The sequence below is a fragment of the Brachycentrus maculatus genome, unplaced genomic scaffold (assembly GCF_059751285.1).
Source record: "Brachycentrus maculatus isolate JH-2025_06_01 unplaced genomic scaffold, ASM5975128v1 h1tg000157l, whole genome shotgun sequence".
Lineage (NCBI taxonomy): Eukaryota > Metazoa > Arthropoda > Insecta > Trichoptera > Brachycentridae > Brachycentrus > Brachycentrus maculatus.
The window spans coordinates 1,169,381-1,190,052 of NW_028280910.1; the positions used below are offsets into that span (position 1 = coordinate 1,169,381).

Here is a 20,672-nt window from a genome sequence, read left to right on the forward strand (position 1 = left end):
TTATGTCTATTTACTGTACCTTTTATTGCTTTATGTAAAGCTGTACAATTACTGAACAAATAAAATAAAATTAAAATAAATAAAATGTATTTTCCATTTTGCTTAGTTTTTCTTGTTTGTTACTTTCTTATCTGTTTTTCAGTCTTTTTAATCTTAATACCAGGTCCCAAAATGGGTCATTGAAATTACTCATCGGGAATATTATAAATGTAATTTATGTTTATAATATGTTTAAATAAAATAAATAAAAATTAATTAATTAATTAATTAATTAACAAAACCATTACAAACAAAGAACAAAACCATTATTACATGATTTTCACAAATATTTTATAAAAACAAAAACAAAATAATGCACGTTTTACAATAACAAAACGTCGTGACAATAAATATAGTACATTTGTTATACTTATTTGAAGTCCCGTCCGAGTAAAATAAAATGCACGTGCATTGTTTTAGCATTTGAGTTATTTTATTATTGTATTTTTATTGCTAGATTGATAATTCCCTGTAAAATAACATACTAGATTGGATATTGGACATTGGATAAATGAATATATCGTACGTCGTATTTTTCTCCATCTTATTCTTCATTACCTACTGAGGGTTGTGACCCTTGTGGAAGCAATGACTCTTCTCCAGTTATCCTTTGACTGCGTACATGTAGCACTCCAACCTACCGAGGTGCCTGTTGCTGCCTTAATTTGATCGGTCCATCGTGTAGGTTCTTCCTCTCCCTCTCTTCTCCTCTACCGATCATAACCAGTCATTCCAGGCTATCATTATTGTCACGCGCAACGTTTCCAAAGAATTGGAGAATCCGTCGGGTACAGACATTGTGCGTCGTGTAATTTTACATAATATCGTGCAATTTTTCCTCGTATAATTTTTCATAGTATCGTATTTTTCATAGTATTGTAGTCGGGTGTGTGTTTTGACCTCCGTCGAACCCGGGAGACTGACTCACCGAACCCCTGGGGTTCGATCGAACCCAGGTTAAGAACCACTGGTTACTATAGGGTAGCGTAGATTCTCGAGGGTTGTGGGACTAAAAGAGGAGTTTGAGATGGGAAGAACAAAAAGCAATTAGTGAGAAGAAAGATTGCGGGAATAGATACGGAAGAAGGCAGTCTTGTTAGGAACTGTATAATTCTCCCCTAGCTGCAAACCCTACACATTCTTTCCCGGGCAAAATAAACACCCTTGTCGAAATATAAACACCGAACCTCTATTTTTCTTACCTCGACACGCTTCTTTTTTACGAGATACCTCGCTATTTTTTTCTCTTCCTGAATCCGGATTGAGATAATGTGGCTAAATTTTATTTGCTGCTAAAGTTGGTCTAAAAACACACAAACCTGGCCGCCAATAAAACTTTGCCGAGTTTGCATTAAACTTATGCAAAATTTAAAGAAAGTTTCCTAATATCCATTTTATGCGAATCAATAATTATCATAACCTACCTGTCTGAACGCACTTTCCTTCAAATTTACTTTTTTTTGACGCAATTTTAACGAAATTTACTTTTATCTATCCAGTATTTTTCTATACTTTCTCATTTTAAATGTTCAACTTTTTTATTCAACGTTGTGGTTAATATTTGATTTATTATGATATTTACTTACTGAGTAAAATTTAAATAAAAAATGGATAGATATTAACACAAAGATATTCTCGCATCAATTAATTAATTTATAAATGAGAAAATTATTTTCACCATTTCAATGATATTTATTTCATTTTACCAAAAAATAAGATAAAAAAAGAAATTGATTAATTTATTCCTGTTGTTTTTAAGACAGTTCAAATTTATGTATTAATTTTAAATCAAACACAGATTTTTTGAGTCTACTAAGTTGTATTTTACTAACAAAAAACACATAAAAAATTATACTGTGACAATTGTTTCGCCTTGTTAGGGCATTATCAAACGAATGTGAAGATCAAATGGACTACGGTCCTTATGTAGCTATACAATTCTAAGTGACAGTTTTAACACGTGCAGCGATAATTTATGGGAGACAACAGTAGCTAATGGGGGATGTAGGTATGTACCCTTATATTTGTAACTGTCACTTAGAATTGTATAGCTACATAAGGACCGTAGTCCATTTGATCTTCACATTCGTTTGATAATGCCCTAACAAGGCGAAACAATTGTCACAATATAATATTTTATGTGTTTTTTGATAATAAAATACAACTTAGTAGACTCAAAAAATCTGTGTTTGATTTAAAATTAATACATAAATTAAAATGGAGTTCTACAAATTAAACGCCAAGTCAATAAATATACAGTTCAAATTTGTTTACAAATTTTGGAATTAATCTTTGATTTGTTATCAATATAATATTATATATGTTTACTTTGTGTTAATACATACTTATATCCTTATCCGCACCCCAAATGGTGCATAAGGCACTGCATCATATATCCGCAGTGTTATCTTGATCGTTAACACATGAAGGAAAGGTGATCAGCCCTCCACTTCAGGTACTAGTCCCAGGGATATATCGAATAAATATTAAAGTCAAAAAATCACTCATATTTGTTTGACCCCCCTCTGGGAATCGAACACCGTTTTAAAATATATTAAATTTCTACGTTTTCACTTTTAAAATACCAATTTTTTACTCTTGGAGCAGTCTTCCTACATAGATATTTATTCTAGATATGCCTTCTCAGAATTGATTGTTTGAGAAGTCGTTTTTTGCGCTGAAACATCGCGATGAAGCTTCTGATTTGATTAAAAAACTTTTCTCAATTATTCCTGCGCGTCATTCATGGAAGCTAATTTAAACGCTTATCGTTTTATCATTCCAATACCTTTTTTGCCCATTTTTCCTCTTATCTTATTATAATTTTAGCGTCAAGTATCCTCCTTCAAACGTGATGAATGTTTCTTTTCGCTACGTCCTTCAGATTCAAAAATATGTTTTCAGCATGGCGTAAAAAAATATTATACCCGATGAAAAATCGTGTTTTGAAGATGTAATACAATATCTTTCTGACATATTGGAAGAAAAGAATAAGTACCTTTTTCAAATCACTCTTGAATTTTTTGCAATTTATAAAGTCTTTTAAAAATTGGATCAATAACTTATATTTTACCTAACTAATCATCACACATACCTAGATGTTTGTATTGTACGGTTAATATCAATTATTTATTGATTTGGCGTTTAATTTGTAGAACTCCGTTTTAATTTATGTATTAATTTTTAAATCAAACACAGATTTTTTGAGTCTACTAAGTTGTATTTAATTAACAAAATACATAAAAAATTATACTGTGATAATTGTTTCGCCTAGTTATGGCATTTTCAAACAAAAGTTAAGATCAAATGGATCAAAAGACTATTATTGACTATTATTCCTACAAAATAAATATAGGGGTACGTACCTACATCCCCCATTAGCTACTGTTGTCTCCCATAAATTATTGCTACACATGTTAAAACTGTCACTTAGAATTGTATAGCTACATAAGGACCGTCAGTCCATTTGATATTCACATTCGTTTGAAAATGCCAAAACTACAATTGTCACAATATTAATTTTTTATGTGTTTTTGTTGATAAAATACAACTTAGTAGACTCAAAAAATCTGTGTTTGATTTAAAAATTAATACATAAAATAATATCACATAGCATAGGCGCGTATAGATTTAAACTATCTAACTATCCATCACGCCGTTTCTCCGCAGGGGTAGGCAGAGAGAATAGAATGCCACACAAATCTTTGCAAACGATCTTCGCATCTTCCAAATGCATGCATATCCTCATACATACCCGCCAATTATTCCGATTCCTGGCTGACCATTTTCAAGTATTTGAAATACTTGATCATGCCAAGTCTTCTTTGGTCATCCTCTGCTCCTACACACTACTCACACACATACACAATATGTGTACCTGCTGCTGTAAAAAGAGTCGTCAACCAACGGTTCCAGATTCATCCATACATTATTTAAATATAGCTGCAAAAATCCATTTCATTAATTACATTAATATAAAATTTTGCTAAAAACAAACATTACTATATTTATTTTATATGTAATTACCATCATAAAACACTACTTTAATAAATTTAATTTATAATATTCTCAATATTATTCATATTTAAAGCATTTACTTTGTGGTTGGTCATTTTTACTTATTTTTTTTTACAAAAATGTTAATAATATAAAATAAGTTAAATGAGTCATTTAATTTATATTCATTTTGTCAGAAAAATTATACAAAATCGTGGTTTTCGACCCCTACCTTTTTGTGAGTATAAAAATTTAGTCTAGCCTTTCCACAGTCTGCAGATGTAGGTAACGACGAAACCCGATCACTGGTCAAATTGAACTAAAGTTATTGCCCACCAAGAAATGTCGGAAAAATACTGAAATGTCGCGTTTTGTTTAAGTTTTCATTGTGTTGTCTCTATTCGCCTGCAAGCTTAAAAAAATACTAATAAAATATCAAAATTGATTAGTATTGTCACTGCCCAATGAATGGAGCAAGGTTTCCTCTCAATTAATTACTTACTTTGAAAGTTGAGTCGAGCAGGCCGAGAAGAGAATCCTTAATAACTCACTCATTATTGAACACTTAAAGCTTTTGAACTGAATTCTGTAGAATTTACTCAAACCCTTGTTTAATCTCCGATCTCAATTTGCGACCAGCGAAGGGTGATCCTTCAGTGACATTTTTTTAAAATAAAAAGTTAACAGTCTCAATTAATATCCTAGATTACTTGCGGCTCAAATTATATCATTCTTTGACATTTCAACATAGACGAAGAAGAATATGGAAGTCTGGGCACTTTCGGGGCTTACAACCGTTATAGTTTAAGATTGGTTTAAGTGATCATTTTACACACGTGTAACATTCACCAATTCTACCCATAATTGACAACCGCACTACTCAAATTCTTGAAACTACTAAATATATATTTTATTTATTGTTTCGGCATTAACTTTGTGGTAAGACATGTTACAATGATTAAAGAAAACACTTGTTTTTTACCACTTGAGTTTTATTATAGACTACATGTTTCAGAAGTTAAACTTCCATCATTCTGGTCTGTATAATAACAGACCTGAATGATGTTATACAGACCTAATAATAACAGACCTGAATGTTACTATACAGACCTGAATGATGGAAGTTTAACTTCTGAAACATGTAGTCTATAATAAAACTCAAGTGGTAAAAAATAAGTGTTTTCTTTAATCATTGTTACTAAATATATTGTTCAAGTTCGAAACGAAATGCTTGAATTCTCTAGAATTTTACTAGAGACATCTATAGTTAGATGAGATAAGCTTTTTATTAAGCAAAATTTTTTCATTTGTATGTGACGTTCGAATCCAGGATTATATTCACAAACTCGAGAAACGCGATAAAATATCCTATTAATTTTTTGCTTATAATTTGACCAGTTAATTTTTCACAACATTTTGAGTGTGTCCAAACACTTGTTCACAAATCTGGATTATCTCCAATTAGGAGTTATTTTTTTATATTATTTGACATCTCAACATAGAATTCCATATTTTCTTCATCTTTGTTGAATTGTTGAAAAAAAATAAAAAAAATAACTCTTTTGGAGATAATCCAGATTTGAATTTGGACATACTCAAAATTTTGATTCTATCAATCATTCAACTACTCTAGTGATCTCTGATTACGGTTAAAAATGTAATGTAGTCTAATGAATACATTAAAAAGGCAAAAAAATTGTACTGCGATTTTACTGTGAATTTGCATTAAATAGCTTTTAATGTCCATGTCACTGCCAATCTAAATAAATAAAAACAAAATTCGAAAACCACTACCGTAGAACGGTGCTACTTTGATGTTTTACTTGAGCCCAGTATATAAAAAAAATGATCTGCATTTGGTCTACAATAATGAACGTATAACCATGATTCATTGTTTCCCTGCCAGGTGACACTTATTATCTCTATCGCTCACTCCTTTCAAGAACGTCATAAATCAAAAATCGACAATTTTCAGTTGTACATGTTTTCGGAATGCCCAGAAAATGTACTATATCCCAGCAAAAGCGGCATATTTTTAACTTAATATTTACCCGCTACAGGGCAGAAAGTGTTGTTTTTGCATTTTGAAGAAAAGGTATTGTTTAATTGTTTTTTCAAATATACTAAATATTTTTCAAATGGAGAAAAAACCTTCAGCTTTTACCTCAAAAGATCTGTTGCACAATAAAAAGTTTAAAAAGTGGCTTCATATTTATGTTTAATATATTGTATTATAATATTTAACATTAAAAACGCTCTCCTGAAAAATCAAGTATTTTGATTTATGACGTTCTTGAAAGGAGCGAGCGCTATATGTTCATTATTGTAGACCAAGTACAGATTTAAATATCTTTTTTGTACTGGGCTCAAGTAACACATCAAAGTTCAAGTACCCCCGTTCTACGGTACCATGTTTCTAGAACAGTCCCAGTGTAGACAGTAAAAGGGATTATATTCTAACCCAACGTTGGCCAGAACAGTACCAAGACATTTGCAGAAAATGTTCGGTCATCGCATTTACCACTTACCACTCAAGCATCATTCATCAACATTCTATTACAATTTTTTTCTTGATCTTAATCAATTTTTTTTCTCTACAGGAAAACTGTCAGAACTACGTCCGCATCCTGGTAGTCCCATCGCCCGGACACCTGCTGACGTGCGGTACCAACGCCTTCCGGCCCGCCTGCCGCCAGTACACGGTGCGCAGCGACGCCTATGAACTCGAGTGGGAGAAGCTGGGCCAGGCCATATGCCCGTACGACCCCTGGCACAACTCCACCTCGGTCTACGCGGGTAAGGAGACAACGTCGCCTTATCATCCCTCCTTACTAGTCCTACTATACCTGGTTTTAGTACATCCAGGGGCACGCAGTGATGTAGGAAGAAGATCGCAATACAATTGAATTGAACTAACATTTAATATTTATACAGGGTGTCCCATTATCCGACGTATTCCTTTTAAGGGGTGTTAGGCCAACTTATGACTCACCAAAAAATGAAAATATGATCTCTGTAAAAGTGCCTTAGTTTTCCAGATAATTCCACTTTTAGGAATTTTCCGAACATCTACGCCTTAGATCAGTTTTTTGAGTGCAAGATTTTAAATTTTTCATATTTTAGACACACAATAACACACAAAAATAATTTTATTTAACATAAACACTTTTCACTTTACTAAAACAAAGCAATTCTTTACATCGGAATTCCTAATAAATTAAATAATTATAAAATCTACTCATTTTGCATTAAAAAAGCAATATCTTTTTTTCTAAAGTTTAATATAGCTAATGTTATACTGTTTTTAAAATGACATGAATTGAACAAACTTTTAAAATAACTTGCCAGGTTAGCGTCATATATTTTTTATCAGGGTGAAGAGTCAAAGTTACCTAAAAAATTATTTTAAAATCATTGACTAGGCATTAATATTTTTTCCGCCAAAGCAATCCAGTGTTGGTAATATTTTGAACTGTGATCAATAGAATACAAATTCAGTACCCTGGATTGGTCCTTGAAGCACAAGAGTACCTTGCCTTCATGTATAAGTAACGATCAAGATAACACTGCGTCAATACGATGCAATGCCCTATGCACCATTAGGTACGGATAAGGGTTCAGGAGAAGAAGTAGATAAGTGTGAAGCTTTATACATTAGTGTTAGAAGATATATGTATGTTGAATTGAATTATTAAAAACGGTGCTAAATAATCAATTACTTGTGTATTGTAGTGCGTTAGCCACCTTTCTGTGATTTCGACAGGTTGTCGATTCTCATTTTATTCCATAGCCTGCAAATTCTTGCAACAGGGTTGCCAGGTTGCAATTATGAAAACAGCGGGTGGTCCGGCATATGCATTTGTGAAGACATTCGCGTGTATGTGTGTGTACCAGGGATAAGATATGTGCATGCATTCAATGATATAACAGTCAAGTTTTGTTCTGTTTCAATGAAAAACTGTACTGTTGTTGTATATGTTGAATTAGTTAGTTGTCCACTTATCGCATGTCCCGACGTTGTTCTACTATTGTACTTAACATGACATTTTCTCTTTTCACAGATGGGGTACTTTATTCAGGAACTGTGGCGGATTTCAGTGGAACAGACCCTATCATCTACAGAGAACCCTTGCAAACTGAACAGTACGATTCTATGAGTCTGAATGGTAAGTTGAACTGAGACATAGAAACGAAATGTTTTTTTTCTTCTATTAAACATATCGCTCACTCCTTTCAACAACGTCATATATCAAAAATCGACAATTTTCAGTTGTGCATGTTTTCGGAATGCCCAGAAAATGTACTATATCCCAGCAAAAGAGCCATATTTTTAACTTAATATTTACCAGCTACAGGGCAGAAAGTGTTGTTTTTGCATTTTGAAGAAATGGTATCGTTTAATTATTTTTTTAAATAAACATATTTTGAAAATGGAGAGAAAACCTTCAGGTTTTACTTTAAAAGATCTGTTGCACAGTAAAAAGTTCATTAAGTGGCTTGATATTTATTTTTAATACATTGTATTATTTTTTTAAACTTTAAAAACGATCTCCTGAAAAATCAAGTTTTTTGATTTATGACGTTGTTGAAAGGAGTAAGCGAAATATATTTTTATTTGTTTTGTTTAGTTATAATAGGAATATCTAACTAAGTCAAAAATATTTATACCATATATTGAATTTATGTCGCAACAATTAAAAAAAGTAAAAACTAACTTCTCCTTATCAATCATCGTTCACTTTGTGTAATACGACTAAAAAGGTGGTTGAAATTTACTTTTTTAGTATTTAATATTTAATAATATTAATAATTTAAGTATTTAATATACACGTTTTGAATTAATGTTGCTACAATTTAAAAAAAGTACAAATTTACACTGTCTTTATCATTCGTCGTTTAATTTGTGTAATACCATTTAAAAGGTGGTTGGTATTTTAAGTGGAATTACACAAAGTGAACGATTAATGTTGAGGAGATTGTCATATGTATTGCCATACCACAATTTTGCACAAACAATACTTTTTAAATACTAAATAAAGTATAAATTTTATTAATCGTTATCTTTAATCGTTTTTTTAATCGTTTCTTTTAATCGTTTTTTTAAATCGTTACATATGTTTGGTATTGGAACAAGGTCAAAAAAAGGAAAACTTTCATAAAAAGGATGGTAGTAGTAGTAGGTTGGAAAAATATTACATAATATTAAAACATAAGTGGTTAAAAATAGTGTTGACATCTCAACATAGATGAAGAAGAATATGGAAGTCTGGGTATTTACAGGGCTTACAATCTATCATAGGCTGGTTATGTGATCGCTTTACAGGCATATAACATTCACCATTCTGTAACTGTAAAATAACTCCCAAGCAGAGGAACCCAAATTTTTGAACACGTATCTTGAAAGCGGAAGGCTAATCACCTTTCCTTCATGTATTAACGATCAAGATAACACTGCTTTATTTGATGCAGTACCCTATGCACCATTGGGGTGCGGATAAGGGTTCGAATGAAAAAATCTTGACACACTCAAAATGTTGCGAATGTAGTTTGACTCTTATTTTTATGCTGGCAAAAATCAAACTTGTTTGTTTTGTTACTTATTTTACAACCATGTCTGCCTCCGTAGTGTAATGGTCAGCACGCTTGGCTACCATTCTGGAGGTCCCAGGTTCGATTCCCAGGGGTGTTCAAATAAATATTTGTGATTTTTTTCACTGTAATATTTATTCAATATTACCCTGAACTGCTTCCTGAAGCGGAGGGCTGATCACCTTTCCTTCATGTGTAAACGATCAAAATAACACTGCGTTATATGACGCAGTGCCCTATGCACCATTGGGGTGCGGATAAGGGTTTTATTATTATTATTATTATTATTTTACGACCAGTACTAAAGACGGGTATACACAAACACGGTTTTTCACACGGGAAATTCAGCGAAGAGAACGGGCTTTTGACCTAAAAAAATGAGAGTTCATTTATGCCGGCTTTAATTGCACCATTGGAGGTAGACAACGTTCTGTTTATAGTGGGGGAGCGCATAAAAATAATAAATTGCAAACATAACGCCACTACCATCGTGAATTGCAATGGCCCGCTCTCGAAATGGATCGGTTCGACAAATAAACGCTTAAAAGTCAGCTGTCGAGCATTCAATACCTCAAATAGAATATATTCCGGATGAATTATTGAACACATATTTTATTTCGAAAAATAAAATATCGGGGTTGGCCCAAATCAAAAATGGATAAATCCGCTACTGCTGCAACGAACTTTTGATGGTAGGTACATGTAAGCTATTTTTCTTCTTTCATTAATTGATTCGGATAAAATAACACCTTTATATCTCCTATCAAATGGAATCAATTTTATCATATATTATTTTGTATATTAAAACTGGTCTTTGTTTAGATAATCTAGAAAAATAAGAATTAATCAAAGCAATTAATAAACTTACCCATAATAAATAACCATTTTTAATAAATGTTTTACTTAATCAAATAGTGGTATTTACTAAGTAAAACATTAATTGAAAATGTATAGATTTTATCACAAAGTGACTGCCGAATCAATTAATGAAAATAAATAACCAATTTAATTTTACTACAAATCCACTGTTAAATATATTCCCTTTGTAATAGATTTATATTATCCACTGACACTTCGTGATGGAATTGCATTTTTAATATGTTATTAGATTAAAACCAATATTTTTAGATTACAAAAAACAAAAAAACAAAAAAAAAACCTTTATAAAAATATTTTTAATATCATACTTAAATTAAAATAATTTCGCAATAAAATTATATCAAATCATGGTTATCAACTCCTGCCTTGTTTTATATATAACATAACAATTTGTATAGCCTCCCACCAGTCTGATGATGTCGGTAACGACGAAACCCGGTCGCTGGTCAAATAAAAAAAAGTGGAAAAGCTAAAAATATTGGTTTTAATCTAATAACACATTAAATATATTCCCATTGTGATTAATATGTCTCCTTTCTCTCTTTCAAAATTTTATTTTTGTATAACCGTCAGACCGTAACAATTTCATTAATCTTCATTTGACCTGATGATGGAATGATTATTCCCGAACCGGTAGTCACGAAGTAGTGTTTTTTTAAGTGGTGTACACAAAGTTAACAATGAATGGTAAGGAGAGTATTATACATATATTTATTTGCGAGACATCCATATTCTCTTCATCTACATTGATATATCGCTCACTCCTTTCAAGAACGTCATAAATCAAAAATCGTCAATTTTCAGTTGTGCATGTTTTCGGAATGCCCAGAAAATGTACTATATCCCAGCAAAAGCGGGAAATTTATAACTTAATATTTACCCGCTACAAGGCAGAAAGTGTTGTTTTTGCATTTTGAGGAAAAGGTATTGTTTAATTCTTTTTTTTAATATTTTTCTAATGGAGAAAAAACATTCAGGTTTTACTTTAAAAGATCTGTTGCATAGTAAAAAATTCATTAAGTGACTTGATATTTATTTTTAACACATTGTATTATTTTTTTCAAACTTTAAAAACACTCTTCTGAAAACCAAGTTTTTTTGATTTATGACGTTCTTGAAAGGAGTGAGCGATATATCAGAATGATTACATTTTATTCCTGTTATCCTTACGATCTGTTTTCCTTGCAGCTCCCGATTTCGTGAGTTCGATGACGCAAGGGGACTTCGTGTACTTCTTCTTCCGAGAGACAGCTGTCGAGTATATCAACTGCGGAAAGGTAAGTGCCTCGACGCATCAATATCACTTTACCTGACGACATCTTCGATCTCGCTCATTTCTGTCATCCTGGTGTTCCTGATCCTATCTGGAATTAATCGCTTTTTATTAAACTTTATTGTGGCACGTGTTTCGATGCACATAACATCATTACCAAGCAACGAAGCACGTGTTACAATATTATTTAATAAATACTGTTATTTACTGAGTTTTTTTGTACTATATTTTTAGTTTTTACAATATAATAACTTCTGAATCAATCAAAAAATAATGTTTTTTTTTATATTAAAGTATATTTTTATACAATTGTCAGGTGTGTTGAAATGGTTTGGGCATGTGGAACGAATGAGTGAAGAAATAACAGTTAACGAAAATTACGAGGCGAATGTACAGTCAAAAATATGTAGGAGCAGAGGAAGACTGAAGAAAACAAGTGTGTGTTGTGTCGGGTTGTGGTCCCGTGGTTAGGATCGCGGACTCTTGAGTCAGAGTTTCTCGGTTCAAACCCGGTTATGTTGAGAGTATTTTTTTTTTCATTGACAGAGAGTTAAATCAAGTACAAGAGCGACAGTAATTAAGTAAATAAGAATTGAAATTCATCGTAAAAATAGTATGATTTTTTTTTCACTAGACAAAAATTAAGATATGGACGGCTCTAAGCGAGCGAAACGTCAAAATATCCTAAAGGTGATAGACGCTAAAAGCTAAGATAGCATCCAAGCGAAGGCTAATGGCAGGAAGACGCCGCGAGCGTCGCGACGCTGGAGGAAGCTACACGCTTTATCAAGGCAGAGAAAACTACCAAAATACGTAGGACCTCACTCAATAACTGTGCATAAGTATTAAACATACATCTATATACACATCTGTATATGTGTTCGTCTAGGCAAGTAGTTCCCAAATTCTTTTAGCCCGCGGATCCCTTTGTATAGTCAATAAAACATTTAGTTTTATTTTTATTTGGATTTCCTGAATTCCACTGTTTAATTCTATGGTATGTTCACGAAAGGGTAAATTTGAGAGTAATACAACGGTTGGAGTTCTAATGTCTGTGACATACCTTTTTATAAAATGACAACTGTGCCTGCTAAAAATAAAGTAGATATGTATCGCTCGCCAATAAATGTCCTCTTGTGCCGAAATTGGAAAATAGTCCTTAAAACATGTTTCTAAAGGGCTATTTTCCGTTTTCTGCCCGTTCGTTGTTTTCCGTTTTCTCCAGATCCAAAATGATAATAAGAGTGAAGAAGATTAGCATTATTACCGTCCACAAAATTCTTTTTAAAGTTAGCTAATAATTAGTTCATTGTTGTTTATTACAACTTCCATATTAATGAAAATTCGTCACAATTTTTTTTAATTTTATATTAAACCTTCCGTGGACCCCTGACGTCGTTCAATGACCCCAAATCAATTTTAATTATTCATAAACCCCCTGAATCATCCCCGAGACCTCTAGGGGTCCGTCAGGACCACTTTGGGAACCACTGGTCTAGGCCATAGGTTGGCAAAGCGTGTCTCGGGAGCCTCATGTGGCTTTTTGATATTTTAAGTGCGGCTCCGGCACTTCGATTCTACGTACCTTATTAAAAATAAACTGAGAAATTGTTTTATTGACGAAAACCTAGAAACTAAAAATAACGACGTACAAACCTTACTTGATCAAACGTTCAAAGGAGATGCAAGGAGTATTCGCAATAAGTATTCTTATGGATACCTTACTTTCAACGATTTTTCATCAATGAATAAAATCCTTATCGAATGTGAAATCAAGTTTTATTGCGTCTACCCGTAATTTAAAAAAGGTCTAAAATTGTAATAGAGATGTACTAGAATTGCAAACAGATATGGGTCTCAGTATTTTTAAAAAATAATAAAGCCAATTTATATAGCGCCATTTTTGTAAGAAATCACCTCAAGGGTGCTTGTAATTCGAATAGTAAAAATAGTAGTATACAAGTACTTATTTTGTAATACTCGTTTATGTGAACATGTTTATTGAACATGTTTCACATTTTCAATAAATTTCGCAACTTAGTTCATAAAAAAATTGCTTTGCAAGAGAAGGTCTGTCAGGAAGCCTAGATGCTTCAGTATCAGATCTGGGAATGCGGTGGTACAGCTTTTTCAATGTTTCGTAAGGTTCTCAGATAAAATAAATAAAAATATTTAAAAACGATAGATTTTATTTTAAGTTGAGACGAGACACCTATAATAATGACATATCCGTGGGTTTAATATCCAGTGTCTGATGGAATAAATAATTGTAAATTATTATGTTTTCTTCCTTAATATCGGCATTGCTCTACTACTCGCAACTTTCAATTGTGGAGGTCCTTACCAAAACGTCACATTTCCATTATAAATGATTTTAAGAAATCAATAATCTAGCTTGTAAAATTGTTACGTTTTGGTGCGATTTAATGATTTCATATTGATTTTTAATTAAAAAAATTACTTAGTCAATACTGCTATTTCTTAAAATCTACTGTGACACGTTTTTCAATGCATTCCGCATCATTTTCAAACACCGTCACAGTAGATTTTAAGAAATAGTGGTATTTACCAAGTTAAAAAAAATAAAAAAATGGATAGGTTTTACCACAAGTGACTGCCGAATCAATTGATGAAATGATTTCATATTGGTTTAATACAGGATTGGTCACGTTTTGTCGCAACGTTAATTAAGATTTTGATAGAATACAGTTAACAGAACAGATGATTAGCATTTAAAGGTTTTTTTGTGAAAATTTAACTTTTTCGTGAGGCCCTCCACAATTGTCTTTTATGAGAACTTCTCTCAGCGTTTCCGAAAAGTACACATTCGGGAAACGGGATCTAGCTCCCACACAAAGATTAAGTTTCTCGGTAACACATCCGAGTACGTATCCTCACTGCAGGCACTTAGCCCGCCTCGAAACACTCCCACACTCCGCTATGGCGGGCTTCCACGTGCCGTTTTAAATGGCGCTCGGTAGACGTTACATTTTATTCCGATTCAAATCGATGACGTCGTTACGGGCGATATGATATTCGAGTCGCTGGGGAACAGTTCACAAAGTGCCTGCTTTATGTACACGAGCGGCGCGTTCAGATTCGCGGCGTGTTACTTTATAGATCCCCACAGGAGTGCCTACTCTCGAATTGGAAAACGTAAAATTGTGCACACAACGCCTATTCGGGATATCCTGCCCGTATGTTGAAATGTCAACTTTCGCGCGTCGATTGCGTGAATGTAATCTGAGCGCAACAATGATTACTGCCGCGGTTATGTGTTTACCGTCGAGGGACTCAGAATAATGGAAATAGATGGATACAAAATATATTTATTTTATTGTTTAAATTATAACTTCCAAAAATGTGTGCTCACTGAGTTTTCCCGTGTCCGGGGGCACATTTTACAGTACTTCTTTTTAATTTAATTTGTAGGGCTGGAGAGTCTAGATGCTTACTAAGTAAAGTGACACAACAGAGAGCCAACAGAGGCCGTAATATAATACACCCAGACCCGCTTCTTACTATTGCGAAAGGCATGTGTGAAGGCACAAACTACAGAGGACGACCCCGCTTAAACTACGTGTACCAAATTATCTCCGACATACGATGGTACGCCCAATTGAAGAGTCAAACAGAAGATAGATACAGGTGGAAACTGACCATGAAAGAAGCAAACCTATCAACCCACGAAGAAGATGAAGAAAAAATGTTTATGACACGCAGTCAAACACGGCATGGCCGAATGATGCGATCTATTTCAGAAATACCCACCTGTATTATCCATCTATGAATAGCTCTTTTATACGTGATTTCGTTATTTAATGACTTTATGGATAATGGAAGCAAATTGTACCACTTTATTGAAGAATAATAAAAAAAAATTATGTTTTGAATATTGAAAGCATTAACTTTGTGGATCATATTGATATATTATTTCGAGAAATAAAAATACTTTGTGTTCTGATCCACTCACATTTTTATTAACCAACTAGTTTCGGCAACAACCTGTTGCCCTCTTCAGGGTTACATTTATTACTCACATTACATTATGAGTTAGTAATAAATGTAACCCTGAAGAGGGCAACAGGTTGTTGCCGAAACTAGTTGGTTAATAAAAATGTGAGTGGATCAGAACACAAAGTATATTTTATTTCTCGAAATAATAAAACATTTTTTAGACCAAAAAAGGATGTTTTAGGTTTTGTTTGATGTGTTTCTGTGGATTTAATGGTTTTATGTACGTTTCTTTAAAATGTGTGTTATGTGCTTTGCTGGGAGGCGCTTTCTTGTGATATCTGAGAGTATTCTTAAATGCACATCTAAGGATTGTTTTATCAAAAATAATCCAAACAAATGAAAAAGAATCCAACGACAATCTGTTTAATTGTGTAAAAAAAAGCTATATATATATATGTATTATAATATGTGAAGTATAAGGATTTTAATGACAAGATAACGCTACATCATCACATGCAGCACCCTATGCCTCATGAGAGCAAATGAGAGACAAGGAAGAAGAAAAATGCTAGGATTTTGTTTTAGTTTTTAAGGCAAAAATACATCGCCCGGATTAGGGCAACAGAAGAAGGAGCGGTGTTTTCTTTGAAAATATTTAACCTTCCATCCATTAGCGCGCGTCTTCGGGTATTGGGGAAATTCAACAGGAAAATAAAGACGTCGGATGATAGAACGGATGAAGTTCCGAGTAACTAAATCCTAAAATCACTCTACGCTAAATCACGCCGCCTTTCCTAGGGCTGAGAAATCATTCATGTCAATAGTTCCGTTATATTTTGCATTATTATCAATATATTTAACTATAAAATTTTACTACATGTCATAAGATTTTTTTAAAATTTATATTTATTTATTTAAATCACAATTTATACATATTTAGAGCATTTTTTGCAGAGACCCACCAAGCCACCTTGTGTGTCTTGTCGGTGGAGTTCTTTTAATACATTTTTTATTGTTTTTTAACGATTTTTACCTTAAATACACACAAAAAAGAGGAAAAATTAAGAATATAAACATTTTAAAATTTTCATTAAATTAACTCTTGATTATTTACCCTTTTCTTTATTTTGCCTTTGTTTCATATTTTATTTTGACCTCTAACATCCGTCGGCAACAAATTAAAAATGTTCGGAACGATATATTGCAGTGTTCGACTCCCATATTTATTGTTAATTCTTGGGGCTATCAAACCTTCGTTGTGTGTAAATCGTGTACATATTACATATCATACGCATTTTTAACTTAAAATATCTCAACATAGGTGAGTCTTCTATGTTAAGATTTCAAAAAATTTAAAAATAACTCCTTACTAAAAAAATCCAGTATTTGGTCACACTCAAAATGTTTTGAATTAATTAATGCTGCATAGAGCCTTTTTTCTGTTTTTCATATATTTTTACATATGAAAACTAGACAATAGAAATATATTCTATTTAAACTAGAATATGTGTTACATGGAAATGAAGCATGGAGTTGGCAAAAAAGCATGAATAATAATAAAATGTATGATAGATGTTCGAATGTTGAAATAATGAAAGAATGCACGTTTGAGATATGCATTATTGATTTAAAAAAATAAGGAAGGTGTGTTATATGGTTTGGACGTGTGGAACGATTGAGTGAGGAAAGAACGGTAAAACAAATTTATGAGGCGAATGAATGTGAATATAATGGGAGCAGAATCTCAAATTCATTTCCACACGAAAATTTGTATATTTAAGAGTTATTTTTTTAATGAAATAATAACCTTTTTTCTTTATTCTATGAAAAAAGTATGAGAACAAAGCTCCAAATTCTGGATTTGTAATAGTAAATGAAATCTCCAAAAAACCGTTTCGTTCCCAGCATATTACACACGTTTCTACGTTGTTCTAAGCTGTTAATTTTTCTTTCTTATTTATGTTTAAGGTCGACGGGAGAATGTAGGCGTAAGCTTTACTACTCACATACATACATATATGGAATAATAGCTCTTTATTAAACGTAATAATATAATATTCTCAGTGTGTTGCCATTTTGCCCTGCCCGTTGCCAGAGGCGGGTCTAGATTTCAGGAGCACAATTTTCTCCTTTTCACAATATATTTTTTTTCAAAAAGGGCCATTTTTGTGAAGACCATGGGCGCTTCATAATTTACGTCTAGATAGTTTCGCAATGCAATCAATGTCTACGGGCGAAAGTAAAAGTGAAAATTTAGATTTAATCTGGTTACTTTGGATAAGAGATCTGGAAAAGGTGGGTCTTGATTTAAGATCGAAACTCTACAGAATTCGCGTTAGCATTCAGACTATATTATTCACATTTTTGAGAAATTTTAGTCTTCACAGTAATTTACAATACTAAATCCTACAATTTTTTTCTTGACGTTCAATAGTCAATTTTAGGTTTGTCCTATGTTTAACCCTCTGTAAGAGTCGCTTTATCCCGCTTCGTTTAACGCTGTTTCCGTATTACGCGGTATTCGTTGAAATCGCGCACGATTTGTTGCTTTGACACTCATGTGAACTTTTTCTCGCGACACGTTCGATATAATTACAGTGCATCATAATATTTGTGTTTTCGCGTTAAGATGAAAGATTTTTTTTTACATTTTCTCTTAACATACGAAAAAGTCCAATGACATGTTATTTTATTTTATTTTTATTTGATTTTCTTTTATTTGGAAATTTTACAGAACAGTTACATAAATACATACATTTACATTAATGAGTAACAAAAAACAGGTATTTGTAGAATTCCATGTACAAAATTTCACATATTTAATTACATTGTGATTTTAAATTTAATACAAATACCTGGAAGAGAGACGGGAGGGAGGAAAATGGGAAAATGGAATGATCAAAGCTCAAGTCCAAGACAAATTATGTGAAAATTGGCACACACCACGATATTAAATCGACTTACTATGTACGCGATCTCAGTGCTAATAATGTCGAGTAGAACATATACAACATAGATATAGGGTAATATACTATTTATGTTGTTAGCAAAGTACACTAGTATCCTTAAAAATATTGACAAGATAATCTTCTTCAGCAAAAAAAATCGTTTGAATTTGGTACATAATTGGCGTTAAGTTTTTTTATGTGATTTCGATTTTCTGATATCGAAATTTATGTACGCAGATCCGCCACAGCCCGCCACTGCGAAATTTTGACGGGGGTAATATTTCATGAGTAGCGCATGCATACCTACCTCAACATACCTTTGCTGATTTAATTATTTACTAACCCCTTAACCAAGGAATTTGGTATTGCTCATGTTTACGGGATATTTAATCATAATTTGTGTGACGGAATATGTCGTCACAGTCATAGTGACGCAATTTTTCGTCCTTCCTCATAGTAAATGTGATTAAAAATCTCGTCATGCTCATACATTATTCATGTCTAGAGCCCTTGCCAACGAAACGGTGGAAAATAAAACATAGCTCAAATTTAAAGGTGTTTTTCTAATTCAGTTTATAAAATATATATTGTGTGAGTAACAGCACCAAGATAAAGCTTGTCAGAAGTTTGGTCCACTCCATTTTTTCTCTATGCTGCTGAAACAGGGGCCATAAAAGCAGCAGAAAGGAGAAAAATTGACGCATTTGAAATGTAGTGTTCGAGGCGCATGCTCCGAATCCCATGGACAGCTAGACGCACCAACGAGTCCATTCATAAAGAGTCGCACTTGGATGGCTTGACTCTGGCCAGTGTCTGTACATTATAGATTCTTCAGTTCTATGGACACGTTGCACGTGACAATGAGGATAGCCTGGAACGACTGGCTGTGATTGGTAGCCAGATGGAGAAGAGAGGGAGAGGAAGATCCCCAACGATGGACCAACCAATTTAAAATAGCAGCAGGCACCTCGGTTAGAGTGCTATATGCAGCGCAGTCAAGGGATAACTGGAGAAGAGACATTGCTTCGACAAGGGTCACAACCAGTTATGAGAATAATTAGAATGATGATCAGTTATGAGAAATAAGACGGAAAAGAAGAAATTATATATATTACGTCAACAGAAAAGGGAATTAAAAAAAAAACTTCATTATTGAAGAGCGCGAGAGCGAAAAGCACAAGTACTATCTGGACGAAAGTCCTTCAGTCTATGCATCACTGAAACCGAAGAGCGTATAGTAACATTTGAAGTCAGACGCAGATGATTTGCGTGAACAAATAAACCCGCTAGGGAAGTTTGAGAAATGTCTTGGCGGAATATGTCGTCATACTTGCTACAGTTGATTTCTTCGACTGACGGAATATTTCGTCGCACTCGGTTACAGGTTAATTATAGTAATACAACTTCTGTTTGGGCAATGGGGGGATTAATGGTAACCCCGCGCTACCTGCCTACTTAGCACACGTGTGTAGCCACCTACACAAGATCGACGTCTGGCGCTAATTGCCGAAATCAATCAGAGTTAAGATTCACTTGCGGCGAGACTATGGCTGGCTGGTGCCTTGCAGAGCACACACTCACCGGCGCACAGTGATTGAATACTGACTTGTAGAATTTCATGAATCGAGAGATCTATGACATCGAATAAAAATTGTTTTTATAAAATTAAACAACTTTGTTTTGACCACTTTCTATTATAAGTACACTTTAACCTACCGGTTTCGATAAAAACCTTGTCATCACCAGGGTTTATTAAATCCTTAAACATTAAAAACGTTAAAATACTCATAATTAATTACATTCTCTTACCAAAAACTTCCACACAAAGTTGTTTAATTTTATAAAGTTTATAAAATATGCCACAAAGTATCTGCGAAAAACATTCAAGAAATAATTGTTTTCTCGCTACATCTCATGAATTAATATTCCACAGTCAACATTTTTTGGCCCCGCTCCCTACAAATGTCCAACTCATCCTAGCGAGCAGGAAC

At 33.2% G+C, this 20,672-nt stretch overlaps 1 protein-coding gene across 3 annotated transcripts in view; it reads left to right on the plus strand.

Annotated features, from left to right (window-relative positions):
• The window catches only part of Sema1a (semaphorin 1a), a 615,492-nt gene that overhangs the window by 579,560 nt on the left and 15,260 nt on the right, over positions 1–20,672 (plus strand). For all 3 annotated transcript variants that reach the window (XM_088261512.1, XM_088261511.1, XM_088261513.1), the window contains exons 4-6: positions 6,636–6,831; positions 8,097–8,201; positions 11,692–11,780. In XM_088261512.1, the coding sequence (XP_088117638.1) occupies positions 6,636–6,831; positions 8,097–8,201; positions 11,692–11,780 (390 nt within the window). The remainder of the gene's footprint in view (positions 1–6,635; positions 6,832–8,096; positions 8,202–11,691; positions 11,781–20,672) is intronic.